This window comes from Chiloscyllium plagiosum, chromosome 11 (assembly GCF_004010195.1).
Source record: "Chiloscyllium plagiosum isolate BGI_BamShark_2017 chromosome 11, ASM401019v2, whole genome shotgun sequence".
Classification (NCBI taxonomy): domain Eukaryota; kingdom Metazoa; phylum Chordata; class Chondrichthyes; order Orectolobiformes; family Hemiscylliidae; genus Chiloscyllium; species Chiloscyllium plagiosum.
In genome coordinates, this window is record NC_057720.1 from 85,566,687 (window position 1) to 85,593,000 (window position 26,314).

At 39.6% G+C, this 26,314-nt stretch overlaps 1 protein-coding gene across 14 annotated transcripts in view; it reads left to right on the forward strand.

Moving 5' to 3' along the window:
- Nucleotides 1–26,314, forward strand: part of rasal2 (RAS protein activator like 2) — a 415,750-nt gene that overhangs the window by 292,929 nt on the left and 96,507 nt on the right. For all 14 annotated transcript variants that reach the window (XM_043699997.1, XM_043699987.1, XM_043699988.1 and 11 more), the window contains one exon: nucleotides 22,448–22,566. In XM_043699997.1, coding sequence (XP_043555932.1) covers nucleotides 22,448–22,566 — 119 coding nt within the window. The remainder of the gene's footprint in view (nucleotides 1–22,447; nucleotides 22,567–26,314) is intronic.

Sequence of the window (26,314 nt, forward strand, 5' to 3'; positions counted from 1 at the left end):
GGCACTTGGGGTTGTTTTCATTGGGGAAAAGAAGGTTTAGGGGTGACTTGATGATTAGGGGTTTAGATAGGGTTGACCGTGAGAACCTTTTTCCACGTATGGAGTCAGCTATTATGAGGGGGCATAGCTTTAAATTAAGGGGTGGTAGGTATAGGACAGATGTTAGGGGTAGATTCTTTACTCAGCGAGTCGTGAGTTCATGGAATGCCCTGCCAGTAGCAGTGGTGGACTCTCCCTCTTTATGGGCATTTAAACAGGCATTGGATAGGCATATGGAGGATAGTGGGCTAGTGTAGGTTAGGTGGGCTTGGATCGGCGCAACATCGAGGGCCAAAGTGCCTGTACTGCGCTGTATTTTTCTATGTTCTATGTTTCCCCTGGTTTGTGAGTCGAGAAATAGGGGGCATAGTTTACAACTAAGACCGAGATGACATTATTTTTCCCTGAGAGTGATGAATCTTTGAAATTCTGTACCCAAGAAGTTCAGTCTTTGAGTACATTTGAAATAGAGGATTATAATTTTTTAATTATCAGTAGCATAACGGGCTGTGGAGATGGTATAGGTAAACGTCATTGAAATGTTCAATTAGCCAGGATTGTGTTGAATGGTGTGTTTTGAGAAGATGTGTAGCTCAAGTTGAGGTTCTTGATTTAAATTTGCTCGCTGAGCTGGAAGGTTCATTTTCAGATGTTTTGTCACCATACTGAGTAACGTCATCAGTGAGCCTCCAGTGAAGCTCACATAAATAAAAAGCAGACCATACCACCAGTGCTTCACTGGAGGCTCACTGATGATGTTATCTAGTATGGTGATGAAACATTTGAAAACGAACCTTCCAGCTCAGCAAACAAACTTACGTCCATTGTGTTGAATGTTAGAGCAGGCTCAGTGGGTTGAGTTGAATCGCTTACTCCTTTTCCAATTTTCCTATCATGAACTCAAATGGTTGGAACAAATGTGTGTTGAAAAAGCTTGGAACACCTTGTGCATTTCCTTGCCTTGATGGGTAGAACATTATTAGCAGATGTAATAATCAGGCTTGTATATAATATCTTGCAGTTTGGCACACTTTTGGATCAGAGGCTTGCAATTATTCTCATGAGAAATGTAGCTGTATAAATCTGTGGTAAATTTACAAGGAATAAATCAGAATGAACTAATTGCTTTACAGTTAGATTTAATGCACAATCCTGAGCATTTCCTACTATTACTGAGTTCTATCCAAAGGATAGCTGCTCAGCAATTTTCTGATTTACAAGGACTAGTTTTGGGTAAGAAACCTAGCAGTATGAAGTCTTTAATTTATTCAGTCAGCCATTTCAATGGGTTAATGTTAAACTTAACAAATTGTTTTGTTTACATATTTTCAGTTCAAACTAAAATATATCAAAGTACTTGCCAGTGTAAATAAATAAAGTGAAACTTGAGAGAAGACACGATAGAGTAGATAGCTGAAGGCATTATACTCCATAAAGAGTCAAACATAGCCATTATGAGAGTGGTGGACTAAGAGATTGTGGAACTGAGTGACAACAGTAAATGAGAAATGACTGCTGTGAAAGGAGCCCAACATTCAAATCTACTAATAATTTATGAACTACAGGCAAAACATACTCCTCATCCAAGGAGATACAAAATGTGGTGAAGTGGAGAGATTGAATTTGTTGCTCAATCTCATAAAAACTGAACATGCCTGGATGAAATATGTTTGGTAACATTGAGAATCTTGCGCAGTCAATTCTGTGGGCTGTATTTTCATGTACACATCCATAGAGCCCCGAGGGAAAGATCAAACAAACAGCCAATGGAAAAGTGTGTTAATAAAAGCAGTGTTTTGTTTCTACTCCCATTCACAATTACAGCACACTTTTATTTTTAAAGAGCTGGGGATTTATATAATTTCTGATCAAAGCATTTAACAGACCTTAGGTGTTCTTAAAAAGCATTTATGTCAACTCAGTTAGGGTTAAGTTCCCACACTACGTTAAATCTCTTGCAATGGCCAAACGCTTTGAACTCAGCAAAGAGTTCAAATGGGCCCTATTGAGTTTGTTTTTCCCTCCTGTCTGAATCACACTCGGTCAAAAATGGGCAGGACATTTTTATCCAGTTTCTACCCCACATCTTGAGCCTCTGTAAAGTCACAATTGTTTCATGAAAATCCAGACCACATGTTTTTAAAGCAGAAGTATCATGGACAAATGTGAAATGAAACTTTATTTTCAGATTGTCCAGTGCTTAACTTTTTTTTCAACATTTGTATTTGTGACACTTTGAGTTCTGATTCAATATTCCCCTTGGGAATAGGATAACTTTTGAATAGGAACAAAGAACCAGGAGTTGGTAATTGAAATCTTGTGTGCACTGGAGTGTGAATAAATATTCTTTGCCATCGGAGGATAATGATGAAGGACAAAGTCAAAGTCACCACCAGTTTCCTTATCTCTCCTCCCCCCCACCTCATTCAGGGTACTTGCAAGAGAAAGAGCAAGTAAGAATGATACATTTTCCAACAGGAAGAACAAATTGAGTTGAGCCACAGCTGCTTATCTCTTTGGAACCATTTGTGAAGCAGAATTTGTCAGGGACTTATACTGTATGGTTAATTTTGAGTCCACTCTATTTCATTTGAATTTGTCCAATTTAAAATTGATTGATAGAGACAAGAGGTCTTGTGATGGTTTATTTAAATTGCTTATAGGATCATGAAATGGCTACATCATAGAAGGAGGCCCTTTGGCTCATTGTGCCTGTGCCAGCTCGCAACATCAACTCAGTTAATCCAATTTCTCTGCCTTTTCTAGCAATTTTTGTGTCTTTTCATGAGCTTATCCAATTCCTTTCATGAAAGACACGATTAAGCCTGCATCCATCACAGACTTGAGCAGTGCTTTCCAGACCTTAACCATTTGCTGAGCAATGTCATTTTTCCACATGCTGTTTTTTTTGTCAATCACCTTACGTCAGTGTGCTTTGGTTCTCAACTGTTTCACCTTTTATTGTCGAGATCACTCATTATTTTGAACACCTGTTCCAAACCTCTACTAAAACTTCACGTTTTGTCTTAAGTTCCTTGCTTTGTACTCTATGCCTCCTTTTATAATGTCTTTTCTACATCTTCAGTGATTTGTCCACATGTAATCCACTCAGGACTGTACCCTTTAATCAACTTTATTTTTCTTTGTTTGCCTTACCAAAAGGTTTTTATTTGACATTTCTCTGAATTAAATTTTCACTGTCATTTGTCTGTCGATTCCAGCAGTCGATCTGAGCCTTGTTGGCAACTATCATTAAGCTCTTCCTTAATACTTGTAATATAAAAATAATAAAATTGTGGCCTGTTCATCCAAGTCAAGCCTGTGTGGGATCACTGTTGTCATTTCAACTAGATGCAGGAATTAAGAGACAGAAAAGTTACGAAAGAGTATATTTATAATAAAATTAACACTTTCTCTGAGACATATATTGAGAAGTTTAAATTTATAATTTTTTATGTGTAATTTCTGTGCCCCATATATTGAACATTGCATGGTGTCTGATTATATTTAAACCTTTAGTTTCAAATATATGGGCAGATTACTTTTGTTGATAGTCTCTAGTTAATTTGTATTGTTGTTTTCTTAAGGTAGTATGAGAATATTCTTGTTTGCTAACTTTATTTTTCCTTTATCACCAAGTTTATTTGCACTGTTTGCAAATATGTTTGTGTAGTCAGATATGGGATTATTGATTGTGATGACCCTGTTGGCGGACAGCAGACACTGGGCTCATCTTGGCACTTCTTATATGAGGCCACTATTTATGTTTGAGGCTTAATGGCTGGCGATCTCAGAACAACAGAATCCAATCCTGTGTTCACTTGATACCTACTTATGTGTTTTCAGACTTTTTTGGGGGAGGGGGGTTTGGGGAAACAGATGAATTCAGCAGAAGTTCAATTCCCTGTTTGATGTTCCATTTCACCAGTTGAGAGAGTAGATGTCAATTGCTGCACAATCAGTGATATTTCAATGGAGAACAATATAAGATAGGGATAAAAGCTGGATTGCTTCTGATCCATCTTGCTCAATTGTTAGATTCGCCTTGTAATCAATATGCCAGAATCTGTATAACAATACAATATTGGACATATGTCAGTGTGATTAGTTTCTTTTACGTTTACCTTGATGTGCTTTTAACTCCAATTTTGCCAGTTCCTCTATTATTGACTCAACTTGGTGCAAGCTTTCACAAGTGCCAGTTGTGTTCTAGTACCTTGCTCAGGTGGTAGTTATTTGTTTGAGAACTAAAATGTTGAGTGATGCCAGAATATTTGATTATTGACAAAGTCATAACCTGTCAGCCTCCTTATCCTGGAAACCAGTGCCCCAACTGAGGTGAAGTAGGGAGATAGTGGTAATGTCTCTGGACTTGTAATCCAGATGCTCAGGCTCATGCTCTGGGACCTGGGTTTGAATCCCACTATAGCAGCTGATGGAATTGAAATTCAGTTAATCAATCAATCTAGAAATAAGTGCCCATTCCAGTAATTGTCTCAATTGTCATAAAAGTTTGTCTGATTCATTCATGTCCTTTGAAGAAAAGGACATGAATGAATCCTTCATGACTCCAGACCAATGGTAATACATTTGTCTTTTGATTACCCTCTGCAAGAATCCAGCAAGCCACTCAATTCAAGAGCAATTAGGAATGGGCAATAAATGCTGGCCTTGTCCATGAAGCTCACATCCCATGAAAATAAATCATCTTAATAAGAAAAACATTGAGCACAGAACTAGGGATGAACCCAGAGTTTCCTGGTCTTTGTGACTTAGTTCTACATTGGAGAGTGGATTTATGAACTGGGTCACCCAGGATGAACAATTAGGTGTAGAAAACTTTGGCTTTTAATATTTGAAAATGTTTAAAGTTATACTTGAAACTAAGTATTCTACAGAGATTTGTTTACCATGCAAGCTGTGCATTCTCTCAAGTTGGACAGTTTTTCTAAACATCTTACTAAAATTACTATAGAAACATGAGAGGCAAATACTTACGATTAGATTCCCAACAGTGCGGAAACAGGCCATTTGGCCCAACAAGTCCACACCGACCCTCTGAAGAGTAACCCACCCAGACCATTTCCCTCTGACTGATGCACCTGATCTGCACATTGGAAACTGGAGCACCCGGAGAAAATCCATGAAGACACCAGGACAACGTGCAAACTCCACACAGACAGTCACCCGAGGCTGGAATCGAACCTGGGTCCCTGGTGCTGTGAAGTAACAGTGCTAACCACTGAGCCACCATGCGTGAGCATATGAGAGATGGTCTATGTGAGTGCATGGGTCTGTAGGAGTTTTTGTAGGACTTTGGGACAGGCAACAACGCAAAGTGGCTGAGCAGAGGCTGATAGCCAAGTTCAATGGCCTCAACCAGGACCTTGGGTTCATGTCGCACTATAGGGGTGACCCCACTACACTACACAACACACACACTCACAGACAGACACACACTCCTACAGACCCATACACTCATGCAGACCCTCTCTCATACACAAGCTCTTTCTCATACATTCATGCATAAACTAACACACACACACCCTGTCACAAACTTCTACCTCTTTATAGTCACAGTCACTCACACCCATAAATTTATGGGGTGAATTTGTACTTGAAGAATTACGTTTTATTTTGCTAAAAAATTGTGATTAGATTAGATTCCCTACAGTATGGAAACAAGCCCTTTGACCTTGAGAATTTTTTAAAACACCCTGTCACAAACTTCTACCTCTTTATAGTCACAGTCACTCACACCCACAAATTTATGGGGTGAATTTGTACTTGAAGAATTACGTTTTATTTTGCTAAAAAATTGTGATTAGATTAGATTCCCTACAGTATGGAAACAAGCCCTTCGGGTCCACCAGTCCACACCGACCCTCTGAAAAGTAACTCACCCAGACCCATTCCCCTACTCTATATTTACCCCTGGCTAATGCACCTAACACGATGGGCAATTTAGCATGGTCAGTTCACGTAACCTGCACATCTTTGGATTGTGGGAGGAAATCCACGCAGAAAGGTGGAGAATGTGCAAACTCCACACTGACATCACCCAAGGCTAGATCAAACCCAGGTCCCTGGTGCTGTGAGGCAGCAGTGCTAACCACTGAGCCACCGTGCCACTCAGAATCCATGTAAGATTCTGCAAATCCCTTTTTTAGATTAGAATCAGTTTGAACATTGGGGCACAGACAGCCTGACAGGGGGCACCTCACACCTTCAATGCATTATCTGGGCCAAGATGGCACCTATTGTTAAAGTTCACCTTGAGAATATAACTTAAAGAAAATTCAGGAATTTACACATGAAAGAACTGAAACCAACATGCCCATTCTAAAGGATCAGAGACTTAACAAACAATCCAGGTCATTTTCAAAATATAATTTCATTTACATCACACTACAAACTTGTGCTATAAATTCTGTGTCCTACAATCTTATACTGTAGTCCACAACCACCTGATGAAGGAGCAGCAGTCCAAAAGCTAGTGCTTCCAAATAAACCTGTTGGACTATAATCTGGTGTTGTGATTTTTAAATATGTTCTCTACAAGTTGTATGCAGTCATTTCAACAAAAGTACCATTGTCTCAAGTCATTGTTATTTCGACTTCTCTGGGCTTCCAGGTCAAAACTACGTAATCGTTGAGAGATTCCCTGGTCAGTTGTGTGATGAATCATGAGATTCACAAGAAGCCACAATTTTATCAAACTTGAGCTGATACTTCTTCTTGGAAGTTGTGACAATTTATCTTTGTGTGATACAAATATTATGCTGCCAAAAAGTGAAAGACTTGCATTTATACAGCACCTTCCATGTTCTCAGGATATCCCAAGGTGCTTTTACAGCCAATCAGCAATTTTTGAATTCCTTGTTGGAAGCTACTATTGAGTCAACACATTATTCAAAATACCTTTAATCAAGTGATCTCCTAATTTCATTATTTAAACTCTGAATTTCTACCACGACATTTATGGTACATACTTCAGTGTAAATAAATTACTGGATTATGAAGAGCAGACCACTTATCACCCCCCCCCCCCCCCCCCCAACGCCAAACTGTATGGTGTACAAAACCATACTTAGAAAAAAAAACCTTCGAGTCAGGAGCAGTGCTTGAAATGCTGCACTTTAATTCTTTCTTTTGCTTTCAGTGGATGCCTATGAAGTTCTCTCTCAGCCCAGATGCCTTCTTTTTCCCCGACTTCTAAGTGCAATGATTGGACCGGTTTATGAATCGACGGGATAAACTGTTGATTGTAAAATTTGAGGCATGTTCCATTTCCACCAGCCATCACACAACTCAGACCTATAACAGTGGCTTTAAATCTGTTTTACCTTCATGCCGTTCAACTGCACTTATTTTCTATGTACCTGGGTCAGTCCTGAAATTCTTCCTCAGGACTTGATTTGATGGTAGATGGGTAAATGGTTAACTTGTAATTCAATACTGCTACTGAAGCTACCTTAGCGTTAAGGTGGATCGCAAACATTGTGTTATTCACTTGTAGTCTACATAAGCTTCATTGCCTCTGGAAACATTGAAAGCATTTGCACTCTCACCCATGTGCTGTGGGTTTTACTCACATTTAAATTCCTAAAGAGTGAATTTCGACGTTTTTAAACTTTTCATTTCTTTTGAAAAGGAAGTTAGATTTTCCTGACGTGCAGATTTTATCTCCATTTATGTCGGGGAAATTTAGTCAGGAAGGAATTGGACACCTGGCTCGACCTTAAAAGATCGCGCTGATAGGCTCCAGATGAAAACTACCCGTTGCTAAGGAGGGGTCCTCAGCCGTAGTAATATTCGCATCTGGGAGATTAAAAAAATCGATATTTGTGTGAGCAAGCTTGAAGAACAGAGTTTAGCTCTGGAGAGGGGAGAAGAATAAATGATCTTGTGACCTTCATCCATATAGTCGAAACACTGGAACCTTTCATTTAAGAATCTGCTCATTTTCAGTTGAAAGTCTCGTTTGGGGGTGTAGAATTACCGAGCATGGATATCCTAGCGTGGTGCTTTGTTGCTGCTGAGTTGGAGGACAGGTACTTAAATCACGCCTTGCACAAATGTACGAGGCTTATCAGCATGAAGTGGATGGCCTGTATTTTTTCCAGTTCAGTTGTTGAGATTATATTGATCTGTAGCATTGCTTTGGATCTTGTCTATTTCATTTCACGTTCAGTGAATTTTCAACGGTGTCAACTATTGGCTTTGTTCACAGAAAGTAAAAAATAAGGTCTTGTCATGAGGCCAGAACAAAAAAAAACCAAAATAGCTGTAACAACTTACTTTCAGATAGTCAGGGGGTGTAATTCTCCTGAAGCTGAATACTTTGTGTTGAATAATTATTTTCAAATTTACAATAGGAGTATGCCAACAATTAAATGCAGTGTGCAGCAATTTACCGTATTTGTTTCAGAATTGTCAAAAATATTGGTTTGGTAGCGATTTTTGGGAATGGGAGAACCTCTTTAAAATTTACAGTAATCATTTTCACTGTGGTGAAGAGGCTTTTAAAGTACTGCTTTAACTTGGCATGAAGTTGTTTGACAGAATTAGCCTGTCTGAACAGTAAATGTGCTTAGGAATGTGCGCATCTGCAGGATATCAAATGTTTGCTGGAGGCACTTGGTCATGCAACTTAAATCTCTTTGAGAAGGTCAGACCTGAGTATTTTTAAAATTTAAAACTCTTCTTCTGTGATTGCTTTTTTCACTTCCTCCACCCAACCTCTACACAGTTCATAGAGTCATAGAGATGTACAGCACAGAAACAGACCCTTCGGTCCAACTTGTCCATGCCAACTTGTCTGTGTTATCCCAACCTAATCTAGTCCCACTTGCTAGCAATCGACCCATATCCCTCCAAACCCTTCCTATTCATATACCCATCCAGATGCCTTTTAAATGTTACAATTGTACCAGCGTCCACCACTTCCTCTGGCAGTTCATTCCATACACGCACCACCCTCTGTGGTTGCCCCTTAGTTCTGTCTTATATCTTTCCCCTCTCACCCTAAACCTATGCCCTCTAGTTCTGGACTACCCGACCCCAGGGAAAAGACTTTGTCTGTTTATCCTACCCACACCAAGAGTGCAGAGACAGAATATTCCTGTTCGCGTGAAAGGAAAGGCTGGTAGGTGTAGGGAATGCTGGATGACTTGAGAAGTTGAGGGTTTGGTTAAGAAACAGAAGGAAGCATATTTCAGCTATAGACAGGATAGATCGAGTGAATCCTTAGAAGAGTATAAAAGCAGTAGGAGTATACTTAAGAGGGAAATCAGGAGGGCAAAATGGGGACATGAGATAGCTTTGGCAAATAGAGTTAAGGAGAATTCCAAGGGTTTTTACAAATACATTAAGGACAAAAGGGTAACTAGGGAGAGAATAGGGCCCCTCAAAGGTCAGCAAGGCAGCCTATGTGTGGAGCTGCAGGAGATGGGGGAGATACTAAACGAGTATTTTGCATCAGTGTTTACGGTGGAGAAGGATATGGAAGATGGGGCACGTAGGAAAATAGATGGTGACATCTTGAAAAATGTCCATATTACAGATTAGATGGCTCAGGTGGCTGAGTGGATAGCACTGCTACCTCACAGCACCAGGGTCCCAGGTTTGATTCTCAGCCTTGGGTGACTGTCTGTATGGAGTTTGCACGATTTCCCCATGTCTGCGTGGGTTTCCTCCGGGTGCTCCGGTTTCCTCCAACAGTCCAAAGATGTGCGGGTCAGGTGAATTGGCCATACTAAGTTGCCCATAGTGCTAGGTGCATTAGTCAGAGGGAAATGGGTTACTCTTCGGAGGGTTTGTGTGGACTTGTTGGGTTGAAGGGCCTGTTTCCACACTGTAGGGAATCTAATCTGAATTCCTGGAAGATCACTAGTGTTTCAGGGAAGGTCTTTGTTCTTGGGGTGGCTCAGTGTTAGCACTGCTGCCTCACAGCGCCAGGGACCCGGGTTCAATTCCAGCCTCGGGTGACTGTCTGTGTGGAGTTTGCACATTCTCCCTGTGTCTGCGTGGGTTTCCTTCGGGAAATATATCACAGTTTCTTTGTTCTCACTGGGTCAAAAACTTGGAACATCTTCAACCAGAAAATGCCATACTAATACATTTAGAACAAGGATTCGACAGGTTTATGAAATCAGCTTCCCTCTACTATCACGAGGAGAATTAGAAACATACAATAATTGATGGTCATTCCATTCATGAATATCCCAGAAATAACTAAATAAAGAGATCTGACAACACTATTCAAACACGTCCCATGGTCTGTCGCTGGCTCACTCTTTCTCTCAAAACTTGGGATCTGTCTATTTCCCATCTATCGCCTCAGTAGCAGCATGCTTCCACAACAACATTTCTTAAAGTCCTGTTGTGTCTGCTTGGCCTAGCCTCTTTTACTTTTAAAATGCCACAGTAATTTAACTGTCTCTACTAGTAACATAGCAAACAATCCATCTTCAGTTGTGGAACTTTTGAACAGATTCGCTCAGAGTCAGGATCAGGATCAGCTGGAAAACAGATTGTTTGAGCACAGTCCTTCAAATAAAACAAATCAGTGTTGAGAAAATAAGTTGATTAATCCCATTCCCTGATAACGCCATCAAAAACAGTGCATTGGGAAATCAGATATTAACTCGGGTATCAACTGCTCTTTGCCGTACCCAACTCCGCCAGAAACACTGATAACATTACACAGACAATTAAACCATGGATTAAATGATGAAAATCTTTTGGTGTGTCTGCACAAACAAGCAACACGGTTTGATAGTACATATTCAACTTAATCATTTCAAATTGCAATGATTAAAACATTTTCAACATTCAAGTGTATTTTGCTCAAAATACTACTTTCATCATGCATTCTATAGACAAGGCCTGAAGGAAGCAATCCATTTAACTAACACGGTTAACAAGTTCAAGAACTGCCATCCCTCAATGTCAATTCTGCTCACAGTTTGATGCAGTCAGGAAATTCTCTTAAGTGTGTGTTGAACAAATATAAGCAAACAAACAAATAAAGCTGAGGATAAACTGGACATTAAAATTACAAATCACAACACCAGGTTATAGTCCAACAGGTGTATTTGGAAGTACTAGCTTTCAGGGATCTGCTCCTTCACTGATTAAGTAGTGGGGCAGGATCATAAGACGCAGAATTTATAGCAAAAGATCACAGTGTCTTACAATTAAAATAACAAATTGGGCAAACCTAGATTGCTCTTAAGTCTTTCATCCTTAAGAATGGGTGGTAGGTTTCAGTTCTTGAACTGAAATCTGCAACCCATTCTAAAGGATGAAAGACTTAACCTCAATCTAGGTTTGTTCAATATATCATTTTAATTACATGACACTGTGACTTTTTGCTATAAATTCTGTGTCATACGATCCTGCCCCAATAGTTACCTTGAGAATACATATAGGGTATGAGCGGGTATGGAAAGAGTTAAGTTTTGAGTTTTTGTGAAACAAAAGGTTCAGCTAGCAGGATTCGGATCAGATAAGAACTTGGAGTAAACAGTGAGATGCTGAAGGCAAGGGTAGTGGGTTAACAAGATGGAAAAACATTCATTATGTAAAGCCATTTAACAAGATGAAGAAGAATTCAGTTGTAAAGCCAGTTAACAAGGTGAAAAGTATTCATTACGTGAAGCCAGTTAAGGTTAAGAACATTTGTTGTGTAACAGCAGATGGCTTAATCTTTTCTATTGACACTTGCTGATTGTAACAGTCGCCCAATCAATATGAATGTTGCTTGATCTGGATTGCTGCTCCCTGTAAGTCACTCGATAATTCATTAAGAATAAGCTGTTCGAGAGAAGACCGAGAACTTGTGTCTCTGTGCACAAGGGCGATTGTTCTCTCTCCCTCCAAGGCCCGGAATAAAGATGATGGAGGAATACTATACTGTGTCTCTGAGCGTTTTGCTTCGACTGAGGCGGGAACGGGATGACAACCTGATGAAGGAGCAGTGCTCTGAAAGCTGGTATTTCCAAATAAACCTGTTGAACTATAAACTGGTGTTGTGAGATTTTTAACTTTGTCCACTCCAGTCCAACACCAAAAGCTCCACGTCATAATAAAATTATAGATTAACTTGTACTGTCAACTGATACATGTCATTCCCCTTGAGAGGATACATCAAATCTTGGTCCACTTGGTTGGGAGCAAAAGGAAGGAGGCTTCTGACCATATTTTGGAAGTGCAGTCTGATCCAAAGTCAGATTGATTAAGCAACAAAATTGATTAACCTTGTTGATGCATTTTCTTTTGCTTCTTCGCTATCCACTACACCACCAATTTTGGTGTCAACTGCAAACTCTCTAACTGTACCTCTTATGCTCACATCCACATCATTTTTTAATACAGTGGACTCAGCACCAATCCTTGGAGCACTCCACTGGTCACAGGCCTCCAGTCTGAAAAACAACCCTCTACCACCACTCTCTGTCTTCTACCTTTGAGCTAGTTCTGTATCCAAATGGTTAGTTCTCCCTGCGTTCCATGAGATCTAACCTTGCCAACTAGTCTCCCATAAAAAAACCTTGTTGAATGCCTTACTGACATCCATATAGATCATATACACCACTCTGCCCTCATCAATCCTCTTTGTTACTTCTTCAAAAAACTCAATTAAGTTCATGAGACATGATTTCCCACGAATAAAGCCATGTTGACTATCACTATTCAGCCTTTGCCTTTCCAAATATGTGTAAATCCTGTGCCTCAGGATTCCCTCCAACAACTTGCCCACCACTGATGTCAGGTTCACCGGTCTATTGTTCCCTGGTTTGTCCTTACCACCATTCTTAAATAGTGGGACCACGTTAGAAAACCTCCAGTCTTCCGGCACCTCACCAGTGACTATTTGTAGATACAAATATCTCAGTAAGAGGCCCAGCAATCACTTCCGTAGCTTCCCACAGAGTTCTAGGGTACACCTGATCAGGCTATGGGGATTTACTTACCTTTATGTGTTCAAGACACCCAGAACTTCCTCCTCTGTAGATTAGATTCCCTACATTTTTATTTAAGATTAAATTCCCTACAGTGTGGAAACAGACCCTTCAGCCCAACTAGTCCACACCGACCCTCTGAAGAGTAACCCACCCAGACCCATTCCCCCTAACTAATGCACCTAACTCCATGGGCAATTTAGCATGACCAATTTACCTAGCCTGCACATCTTTGGACTGTGGGAGGAAACAGAGCACCTGGAGGAAACCTGCGCAAACACTGGGAGAATGTGCAAACTCCACACAGACAGTCGCCCGAGGTTGGAATCGAACCTGTGTCCCTGGCTCTGAGAGACAGTAGTGCTAACCACTGAGCCACTGTGCTGCCTACGGTTTGGAGGGCAAGGAGGTTAATTGCATCATAATTCCCAGTTTTTGACTGGCTTTTGTCCGAATCCAGGATGGTTTCTGGTCAATAGTGACTCCCTGAATGTTGATTCACATACAGCTTTTATTACACCTTGAATTTATTGAGTTGTTTCACAGTTAATTAATTATTTTTCATAGTCTAGTCACGATGATTGTATATCATCCGTCTGCTGCAATTTATTAGTTGCAATTTGAGTAATGAATATTTGAAGGAGCCAACTAGTTTTCTTGAATTGTGTTAGAACATGTTCTCAAATCACTGATGCTTGTAAACATATTAAATTTTGAGCTGCAAAGCAATCTTTTCTTGCCTCTCAGTAATATATCAGTTCTGCACCAGACGATAAATGCATCGTATTATGATGTTTGATCCTGTTAATTCCACCAGATTCCTTGGGAGTCAGAGCTTTATATGCAATTTATTAAAGCTATTTATTTCTCCCTTTTTAACAATTATTTTCTTACCTACGTTGAAGACTTGTTTATTGCTTTTTGAGGTTACCCTGAACTGGACCGCAGGACCGTTCAGATGCCATTTGCCTGCAGTAGAGAAACAAATCTCTATGTCTGGTAGTGTGAAGCTCCCTCTAGTGGTTGGGAATTGATGGAGAGTGTCTTGTTTTTGTTTTCTTTTTATATCGAACAGGATCCCTAGAGTGTGGAAACAGGCCCTTCAGCCCAACAAGTCCACACCGACCCTCCGAAGACCAGCCTACCCAGACCCATTCCCCTACCTCATTATCCTGTATTTACCCCTGACCAGTGGGCAATTTAGCATGACCAGTTCACCTAACCTGCACATTTTGGAGTTTGGGAGGAAACCGGAGAACTCAGGGGAAGCCCATGCAGACAGGGGGAGAATGTGCAAACACCCCACAGACAGTCACCTGAGCCTGGAATCGAGCCCAGGTCCCTAGCATTGTGAGAGCATTGCTAACCACTGAGCTACTGTGCCGAACCTCAAACAACATACCGCTTAGTGCATTATTTTCTAGTAATCTCACAATTATGTATTCCGTGTAATTCTAGCAAGTAGCCACAGTAATTAGTCAGTGAGTGGACATGATGTTGCTTTTGGGGAAAAGCTTTGCTACTCCCATGCCAAAAATGTTAGTTAACAAAATGTGGAGTAGGAATAATTTATTTCATGAGGCTAATTTTCTCCCTTCCTCTTGTGAATATAATGCCCATGCGGAATATTTTGTTTGTTTTTGTTAATTTTTACATTGAGTAACTAACCTTCACTTAATGTGGTATATAGTAATCTGTGTTGTGGGCTTTGGCCCAAAGAGAAAGCCTTTGATTGTTTTTGGCTGCTACCTGTTTTAGCCAAGATGATAAGAATTAACTGAATTAAGATGCTGTTGGTGCTGGAAATAGTCAGCACGTCAGGCAGCACCTGTGAGGAGAGAAGCAGAGTTGAAGATTGATGGCCTTTCTTTTTAAAGATTTAACAGCATTTCCACAAGTACGCAGGTGTGAAAAGATGTTCAAATGTAGGAGATTAAAATATGGTGAAAAAAAAACAAAAAGCACATTGGATTGCGGGAGTGATGAAATGTGAAAAAGTGGTGCAAGGCATAAGAAGCGACACTGAAGTTGAACAATTAAAGAAATAACATCTCTGGGTCTGAAAGAGCTGTAAATGGTTTCAATAAATGTTAGTATGTATATGCACACAATAACATTTCCCAATGAAATCTTGTAGGTCTTCCTTTCTTTGACTGTTGGTGACTATGCTTCCAGTTACCTTAGCCTCAAACTCAGTAATTTCCTTCTTAAACTGCTGTACCTTCCTACCTCTCTTTTTTCCTCTCTCACTTGCACTCTGTCTCTTCCCCCCTCCTTTAAGCTATTCTTAAAAAACCTACCTCTTGAACCAAGCTTTTTTCCTTATCTATCTTTGTCTCCAAATATGGGTCTGCATCAAATATTATTTTATAAAGCTCACGTGAAGCGTTTGGAATGTTTCATAATACGAAAGGTGTTATATGAAAAACCATTATTTTTCTCCTTTATAAGATTAGCATGAAGGCAGCAATCACATTACATTCTTGATCATCCCGGAATTTGACATGGGTTGTGCAGGAGAAAGATAAGGCCACTCTTTTTCTGAAGTTTACCGGATTATTTGAAGACAAGTCGCACAGGATGTTAAAATAATAGGGGTTAACCCTGACAAACAGCAATGTTCTTGAACATCAATGCTTTAATATAGTATAATGGTGAAAGTCCATATTTGCAGGAATTTTGTTAATAGGTGGTTAGTAAATGGGACTACTCTATTTCAGCAGATTATTTCAACACTCAAGCCTTCAAGTTTATTGCAAGTAAATTGTCTTTTAGAAATTCCATTACTACCACTTTATGTCCCTACTTTGCACCTGTGGCTCAGTGAGTAATGGTTATTTTTGAATTGCACAGTTATAAGTTCACTTCACACACCAGCATCTTGGCCACCAAATCCAGTCAATGACTTCAATGCAGGACTAAGAGAGTGGAGATGTTGAAAATTCCATAACATTTATTTAAAGAAGAGCAGTTGACATCCCCTCGGGCCCTGACCATTATTTATCCTTTATCCAGCACCACGAAAACAGGTTATGTGGTCACTATCACAGTGCTGGTTGTGGACACTTGCTCTGTGCAAATTGGCTACTATTTTTCTTACATGACAGAAGTACATAATTGCCTGTAAAGAGCCTTGGGATATTCAACATCAGGAAAATCATTATATAAACAGCTTTTTAAATTTTCCCTTCGTTTTTCAATTAGTTCGCATTTAACTATGATGTTAGTGTTTGCGTTTATTAGTGGATGGCAATCATAGTGATTTTTCTCAAACTGGAGTCATCTGTAATTGTAGGTGGCTCATTTGTTAGAATTGTGGTTAGCATAGCTGCCTCACAGCGCCAGGGACCTGGGCTCGATTCCAGCCTTGGGCAATTGCCTGTTGAAGTTTCCACATTCTCCTTGTATCTGCGTGAGTTTCCTCCAGGTGCTTTGGTTTCTTCCCACAGTCCAAAGATTTGCAGGTTAGGTAGATTGGCAGTGCTAAATTGTCCCGCAGTGTCCAGGAATGTGCAGGCTAGGTAGATCAGCTTTGGGAAATTTAGGGTTACAGGGAAAGGGTAAGGAGGGTTGGTGGGGACTCAACAGGCTTTTTCCCCACTGTAGCGATTCTATGAATATTTTGTATGTTATAGCATTTTTCTCATCTGTAGATGATAATTTCTGAATTAGGTCAATTTCCTGCCAGGGTAGTCCCTGACACATGACTGCACGATCCAGTAATATCACTTTGCTGAATCCATGATGGGGTGTATTTTAGAATGCAGGCTAGGATCTTCGAATATTTACTTTTAAAACTAATTCAGTTATGTGTTTTAATTGGGGTGAGAGTAGTGATTTCATTTAGGAGCTTTTAACATTTTCGAATTCAGGAATTGTTTCTGTTTGATTTAATGGAATGATTAATTGTCAATAGAGCAGCTCAGATGTAGCACCCCAACTCCTGTGTAATGGGAAATTTAACTTAAATTCAATAACCAAATTAGGATAACACTTTACAGGATAACACAGGTAACAAAATCTAAGGAATAAACAGTTAACCAGCCTGCCCTTTGATCATGTAAGTAACTCAGCATGCCTATTAATGGCTTCTTCATTGCCTGTTTACACTTATGCTGCTATTTTACCCATGGTAGGAGTAATCAGTCAGCAGGTGGTTAGTCTGGCAGGTTTTACTGTGCAGGCTGGTGTTATCCAAAAGAGGGAATTTCCTTTGGAGATTCACTATGCCCTCCTCTAGGTGCATCTCCACCCTTTGAACCTCCCCACTGGATCTGTCAACCAGGCTCTGCTCCTGGACTTAACCTGACATTTGGCTCGATAAACACACCTTTTTTGGAGACTTTGTTATCACAGCAATGACCACAACTCGACTACGGTGCCACTGGGATAATAAAGACAGTCTATTAACAGCAAAGCCTGTTCCCACAGCCATCGTCCCCTCCCTCTGCCTCGGTCCCCCTCCCTCGATCTCTTTCTCCATCTCACTCTCTTCCCCCACTTTCTCTTTCTCTCTATTTTCTCACACTCTCATTTTCTCTCTCCCTTTCCCATTGTTCTCTCCCATTTTCTTGCTTCTGTCTATATATGCCATACCCTTGTATTGCTCTGTCTCTCGCTCCCACTTTCTTCCTTACTGTACAAATGGAATTTATAGTTTTTTTGTTCTAAGGTGCAGCATGCATATCCTCCTGAAATACTCCATTGTACAAGATTACCTTTTTACAGTCTTTGAGAATGTATGGCAGTATTCATTTGATGGCATGTTGCATTTTCTTTGGCAAATTCTTGTTATACATTTAATCAAATTGAGCAGGATGATTTATTTACGGTAATCTTTACAGCCTATCTGATTAGCATGCTGATTTTGAAAATGATAAGGTTCTATCTCATTCCTTCACTAAAAGTTTACTCAAAATTCTATTCAAATAGATGGTTGTATTTACAAATTACTTTCCTGAAGCATAACTGACATATTGCAGATTGGATCCCAGAGCAGTTGTTGGAAGAGTTTAAAACCTTAGTCTGTGTGCATTGGACAAATTTGCGATAAACACAGACACAGGCAATAACTCGTAAATCTGATTGCAAATGTCATATTAATTGCCTTTTACTGGGCTGACTATATGACTTAGAGAGTAATATGGCTCAGCTTGCATGAAGTGCTGAAGTATTTAATAAGATCCATTATTAAGGTTTGACTACCTTTTTCATTTAATTCAGGAGGATTTATTCTTCTACAAGGGTGACTGAACTCTATTATGTATGAGCAACATATTCATACTTGATATACATTTTTTGCTTTTGTGATTATTATGCTACAAGATGATTAGGGGGTTAGATAGGGTTGACAGTGTGAACCTTCTCCCGCGTATGGAGTCGGGTATTACAAGAGGGCATAGCTTTAAATTAAGGGGGGGTAGATATAGGACTGAAGTTAGGGGTAGGTTCTTCACTCAGCGAGTCGTAAGTTCATGGAATGCCCTGCCAGTAGCAGTGGTGGACTCTCCCTCTTTATGGGCATTTAAGCGGGCATTGGATAGGTATATGGAGGATAGTGGGTTAGTATAGGTTAGGTGGGCTTGGATCGGCGCAACATCGAGGGCCAAAGGGCCTGTACTGCGCTGTATTCTTCTATGTTCTATGTTCTATGAATTCTGCCAATAACCTTTACCTAGTTGCAAAATAATAATAATATTAAATGTTCTGCATTGTTTTTCAATACCATATCAGCATTTATGATAAAGCTTGTTTTCCAGAACTTTGGAAAATGCCCATCCCTTTTGAGCATTTTTTTTTCATAATGTTATGCATTTATACGAGACTGAAAGGTGGTCAGAGAATATGCTACATGCTTTTCTGTGGTGAGTTCAGGACTTGAGTTAGAGAACAAAATCTTGGACTTAATCACCTGTTTTGACAACATAAAACGTGAAAGGGTAACGGAGTTGAATTATCATTGATATTGAAACTTGAGTATTTCTGCTATTGTTTTTTTCAGTAATTGCTTGTCATTTATTTGTTGAAATTTATTTCTTTTTCTTCTTGAGTTTTTAAAAGTATTTAGTGTTCAAGTTGGTTTGCTTTGCATTGTAGCTCTGATTTTTGGCAAGAAAACAATCCAGGAGGAAGCTTTTAGAATTTATCCCTTGTTTATGTTGAACTTGTTTTCAACCATGACTACAATCAATCCATTGCCAATGCTTCTGTCAGCAGCTGGCCAGTAAACTATACCACAAAATCTACTGTACATCTATGATATAATTTAACTGTGATGCTCCAAACTCCAAAGCAGTCAACGAGACTTAAAACATAGTTCAAGTTCAGATAAAGGATGACTACTTAATAGTCACAAAATACATATGAAGTTCCACTCAGATACGTAAATGATAAGTGATGGGGCTTGCTCAGGATTAAGGAAACCCAGTCCCTAAGAGGTGTCAGCCAATCAGAGGCCAGACATTCCTCATTGCTGTTGTGTTGGCTTTGGTGATAGTAGTAACTGTTGGTGATGGAAGAAAGGTGACCAAGGAGGGACCAATAAGACAAATCCGGATCACTTCTGAAGATGGGAGGGGATTGTGGAGAGGGGGTTGTTAATGCTCAGGGTTGGCATAGGTGTTAGCAAAAATCAAGCAGGTTAGCTTTCAGTGACCCCTCCCTCATACACATTTTTTTCAATGCTGAGTGTCTCAATCAGGCACTAAATGACAGACAACATCCTCCCTGGAGCCAGCGGTGCTATTTTGGTTTATATCATGATTGTCCTACTCACCACTGTTGAATACCAGCAAAGCTGGAAGAGGCCTCTAACTGGACTTTAATTCTCGCTCAAAGGTATAAATTGAAGTTGGGAAAGAAGCTCGTTGACTTCAACCTTCTCAACCAGACCTTTCTGCATCCTGTATCCCACTTAAATGTTGCACATCTCCAAAGCAGCCCCTGGGGGAGGGATTGCATTCTGCTCAATTTACTGATTTTCAAGACAGCCATCTCTACCTATAGTGTCCCATCTTCAAGTACATAGTTTTCCAAGGAAAGCTCCAGTCTCTTACATTCAAACACTCTTTTCTGGCAGCAGGGTTCCATGTAAACAGCGTTCAAGTTGTCTCGTCTTCCCAAAATGGCGCACTTCTTTTCATAAACTACTGAACTGTATGTTCTCAATTGTCATGGTAGCTACTAGAACTGCCTTAGCTTTGTAAGATATGGCTAATTGTGGGCATTCAACACTCGGAAAGGAACAGTTGCGGAAATTGTAGATTTATATGTTCTAACTGCTCAGGAATCTAATTCGCTTTCCTCTCCACCTCTTGTTTTTTATATGCCACAAATTTTCTGACTTTGAACTTCCTTTTAATACTAATTTCACGTTAAGGGTCACCAGATCACATTGTCCAAAACTTATTGATCACTTTACAATTGGTACAAACTCTTAAAGTAAGTTTCAAATATTTCCGAAAACAATTACGGAATCAGAAACTATGTAATTACAAATGTTCCTTGCTGCCTTACTTGCTTCAGGATCAAAAGCCATCAACAGCATACAGGGCATGAATTCAAGCTTCAGGCGTAACAAACTTGGAAATGTAATAAACTTGAAGGAGCATAGTAACAGATTTCAGGAGCATATGGGCAGACTGATGAGATGAGCAGACACATGGCAGATGAAATTGGATGTAAAAATATAAAATCATTACTTTTTGATCAAGAATGAAGAATGACAATATAAACACATTGGCACAATTTTAAAGAGTTCAGGAGCAAAGGTATTTTTGGGATGTACCTAAACAAGTCTTTGAAGACAGTAGAACAAGTTGAGAAAGCTGTTAAAAATAAATGAGTTCTTTTGCTTTATAAAAAATGGCATCGAGTGCAAAAGCCCAAAAAAAAATAGGCTGAATGGTAGAGAACACTGATTAAGTTTCAGCATTGGAAACTTCAGGAAAGATTCCACAGCCAGGCATTGTGTGTAAATCAAATATTTGAAAAAGCACTAGAAACCAATCACCGTATTAACCACACCTTGAAGGGGCGCTGTTTTAAAAACTGCATTTTAAAGGAAGCAGCATGCTACCTCAACTCAACTGAATGGTTAGTAATCGTAGGACAAAGATTCAAAGTAACTAGTGAAAGTATGAGTGTAACATGACAACAATTTTATGCACTAAATTGTTATGATCTAAATTTTATGACCTAATAGGGTGGTGGAAGTTAACATTAGCTTCTAAAAGGGAACTGAATATATACTTGAAACTGAAAATTAAAATTGCAGTGTGTTTGTAAAGAACAGGGAGTAGGAATAATTAGATAGCTTTATAAGAGCACAAGTATCATGGGTCAAGTGCATTCCTTCTGTGTAGTATCATTCTATGCTTCTTCGCCATGTAATTCTGACATGTATGGCATACTATTGAAGAGTACCAATTAGTCAACTCCTTTGGAGCAAAATACGTAACAGTTGTATGAGCATGAGATCTTAGATCAAGTAGTTAGAATCTGTGCATTTCGAAATAGATGACTTGTAATTTGTGAAAGACAAGTAATGTCAGTTGTATATGTTCCATATCTTTCTCCCGTGAGAACAGTTTTTTAATCAACATTGGTATTGATTATTCTACAGATAAAGTGAAGCACAAAATCCTGGCTGAGCAATGTAAGCTGGAGCTGTTTCCATACAGTTCATTCCATGTTCCGTGTCACTCTGATAGCAGTAAGAATAGTGAAAATTATGTCTGGCCGTCTAGGTTCACTAAAATATCTTTTTCCCATCTTTTTTGTTGGACTTTGTACTGACATTGGGAAGGTTCCTGACTAATTGCTATTTCGGGACAGTGACAGTGCCCTGGAATATACTTCTAACTGCTTTTTGACTTTTCACGACACAGACATTTAACGTAGACCTACGTACTGGTTTAGTCTGTTGAATATGTGGGTGAAAGACAACTTTGTCAAGATGACAATGATAGCACAAATGCTTTCTTTTTCCAAAATTCCGTTCCATGTCGGGTAATGACGAGTGTTAAATGTACAATCTCTGCACATGTATATAATTTCTGACTTCAAGAAACACTGTAGTCAGTTTCAGGTATTCCAGTTCAGATTTTGTTACTTGATAAAATGCATATAGTAATTTTTTGGGATGCAGTACAATTACTATTCATCATTTTTAATTGGACCACATTTTGTTATTGCAACATATGGATACATTATTATTTCCCAAAGTTTGAGAAATGTGAACAATTTAGTGGTTCCATGTCCTGAGCATTGATAACAGAATATCTTGTGTTACTTTAATTTTGGTTACTTTATTTTTTTTCTTATAATCTGTGTCAATATAACTCAGCCAGTGCTTCCCTTACTTTCATTTTGTCCTTTTAGAAATAAGCTTTCCTTTACTTGCATGTACCTAATCATTTTTGTTTTTCCTTTTGTTGTAGGGTTTTTTCAGCAAACGACTAAAGGGTTCTATTAAACGAACAAAGAGTCAGCCAAAGCTTGACCGCAATGCCAGCTTCCGCCAGATACTGCCGTCACTCAGGAATTCTGACAATGACCGGTAAATCATCATTTTACTATCATATGTGTTCGGGTAATGATGAGTGTTAAATGTACAATCTCTGCACATGTATACATGTACTTGGAATTGAGCCAATATTTCTCTTATTGCCCATTGCTCTGGGATGCATAATTCACAATATGGTGTGTAACTGCATGATACAAGCCCAGAACTGATTAGGTTCTGACTTAGCTTATCTCACTTTGTGGAAATTGTGCAGGAGGAAGTTTGTGTGTGGAGGTGAGGGTGTTCAAATGAAAAGCAAGATCACTGTGGAATATGATAATAGTTTATTGACAGGTTGGACGATTGGTCTGGGCTTTCTCAATTCGGCAGAAGATCCACAATATGTCGCCTGAGTCATTGCCTCCAGAAGTAAAAGATTAAAAGATTGGGAACATTTTTTACTGTACACTAGTATTCTTGCAGTCTATACACTTTTTTTCAGCAGTGAGCTGTTTGTGCACTTGCAAATCATTAAAATACACTTGCTGCATTGTGCAATTCCTATTCATTGAGTTTCAAACTGTTTCTGTTGGCAAATGCTGAGCAAACCAGACCATGAGCTACGTGAAGAAAATAACTTGTGGGTTTCACAGATGATTAATAGAGTGGAGTATACTGAGGTCATTTCATAGGGATTTCTCTTCTATTAGTAAAGGACCACAGTAGGAATTTTTGGACAATGTCTGAAAATTAAACCTATTTCAGTTTGTTCAATCAACGTTGTGCAGAAATGTGTTGTCCACACTCATGGCCATTTCTTTTGCTCCTTCTCGTGACTCCCATACATTATGTTGTTGTTTAGCAGTTGTAGTAAAGGACAACTTACTACTGGATAAAATTTTTCAGAACGGCAAAGAGTATTCTGGGATTATTTGTTTCTTCCTCATGGAGAATATTCCCAATTGACAGTCATTTCATGTTTCAATGAAGTACAGCAACATCACATACTACAGTTTAACTGCCATTTTGCAGAGAGAGCAGTCACAAGATTTCTATGAGGCAGATAGCACAAACAACAGATATTAATGTTGGATTATTCTATTTGTATCATAGAAAATTATCGCACAGAAGGAAGCATTTAATCGATCAGTTCTGCACCAGCTCATTCTCAGAACAGACCCATGATCCCAGTCCCTTGCCCTTCCTTCATGTCCCTTCAATTTTTTTTTCTTTTTCAAAGATTGATTCTGTTCCAATTTGAATGTTACTATTAAATTTATATCCAGAATTCCTGTCCAATCCTAACTATTCAGTGTGTAAAAGGCTTTTCATCATGTCACTTCTGGTTCTTCTATCAATCATCTTAAAAATAATGGCCATTAAAAACTGTTCCTCCTTTTTTACTTAGTGCATAGACATGGATTTCTGTTATTATTTGCCTTTATAATTTTTTTGCTTCAGTCTGTTCACATAAATGTAATCTCTTTATTCTGGAACCATTCTGGATATTTTTCCATCACTGTTTCCTCACTATCATTGGGTCAAAATCCTGGAATTCCCTACAGCATATGAACTGCACCAGCTCAAGGAGGTAGCTCACCAACCGCCAGGGATGTCCATGTCCTCCGACTGAATAAAATGGGTGACGGACAGGTTAACAAAGGAGTGAATAAAGCATACGGAATCCTGGGTTTAGAGAAGTAAAGTCCACAAGTAATGCTAAGCCTATGTAAGATGTTAGTTTGACCTCCCTGCATTACAGTAAATCTTGTTTCTGCGAATTCACGAATTTGCCAAAGAGATTCATGCCAAAAAAACTAACTAAAAACAACATCCGCGGTCAAAAATCGTACATCCGTGTTTTTTTAAACAAGCTCCACACTCTCAAATTTCATCATTCAGTGGTGTACTCAGGAACAGAACCCTTGTGGATACAGAGGAATGACTGTAAATTGCCAATTCTGTGTGTAAGGATGGTGACTTGCTTGGAAGGGAATTCGCAGGTAATCGAGTTCCCATGTATCTGATTAAATTGGTCATGGGTTTGGAAGGTGCTGCTGAAGGATCTTTGGTGAATTTCTGCAGTGCGTCTTGTAGGTAGTGATGCTACTGAGTGTCTATGGTGGTGGAGTAGATGCTTGTGGATGTGATTCTAATCAAGTGGCTGCTCTGTTCTGGAAGATGTCAACCTTCTTGAGTGTTTTTGGAACTGTACTCATCCACTGGGGGGTATTCCATCATACTCCTGACATGTGCCTTGTAGATGGTGCACAGACTTTGGGGACCTAGAAGGTAAGTTACATACTGTAGTATTCTAAGCCTACGATCTGCTCTTGTATCTATTGTATTTACATGGTGAGTCCAGTTCACTTTCTGGTCAGTGGTAACTCTCAAGGTGTTGATAGGGGATTCAGTGTTGTCAAGATATGGCGGTTGGAGTGTCCTTTTTATTGGGTATGGCATTTTTGTGGCATGAAAGTAACTACCCACTGTGCAGCCCAGATATTGTCCAGGTCTTGTCACATTTGGGCATGCACTGCTTCAGTATCTGAGGAGTTGTGAATGGTGCTGGATATTGTACAGTTATTGGCGAGATTCCCTACTTCTGATGTTATGGAGGAAAATTGTTGATGAAGCAGCAGAAGATGGTTGAGCCTAGACTGTATCTTAAGGAATTGGGCTTCTGATGCAGTTGTACCATCCATACCTTTAAGCCAGGAGGCCAAGATTTAAGTCCTTGTTCCAGAGGTGTATTATGAAATCCGTGAGCAGGTAGATTAGAAACTATCTATCCTGAGGAGCTCCTGTAGAGATGTTCAGGAGCAAACATGACTGACCTCCAATCACAGCAATCTTCCTTCGTGCCAGGTATGATTCAACAAGCAGAATTCTGATGAAGAGTCACCGGACTCAAAAGGTTAACTCTGCTCTCTTCCAATGGATGCTGTCAGCACTGCTGACTTGCTTCAGTTTCTGTTTTCATTTCAGACCTCCAGTTCTTTGTTTTGTAATGGCAGAGTTTCCCCCCAATTCCCATTGACTCCAGTTTTGCTTGGGCTCCTTTAGCCCTCAACTCAGTCAAATGTGGCCTTAATGACAAGGGCTGTCACTCTCACCTCACTTCTGGAATTCAACTCTTTTGTCCATGTTTGAACCAAGCTTGTATTGCAGTAAAGGGCAGAGTGCTCCTGATGGAACCCAAACTGGGTATCAGTGAGCAGGCTGTTGCTGCAAAGGTGCTGCTTGATAGTTCAGTTGATGACACTTTCCACTACTTTACTGATGAGGTGGTAATTGACGGATTGGATTTGTCCTGCTTTTTTTGTTAACAAAATATATCTGAACAATTTTCTGTATTTTTGGGTAGATGCCATTATTGTGGCTTTACTGGAACAGTTTAGCTAGGGAGCGGCAAGTTTCAAACACAAGTCTTCAGTTGTTAAGACCCATAGTCTTTTACAGTATTCAGTACCTTCAACAGTTTCCTTATCATGTGGAATGTGTTGAATTGGCTGAAGACTGGGATCTATGATGCTGGGAATCTCTGGAAGAGGCCAAGATGGATCACTGACTCAGCACTTCTGGTTGAAGATTGTTATAAATGCATCAGCTTTATCCTTTGCACTGCTTTTGTTGAGCTCACCCATCGTTGAGGATGATGATATCCATGGATCCTCCTCTGCCAGTGAGTTGTTTGATTTTTCTGCCACCGTTCATGACTGGATGTGACCAGACTGTAAACTTCAATCTGATCTGTTGTTTGTGGGATTGCTTAACTCTGTCTATCACTTGCTGCTTCTGG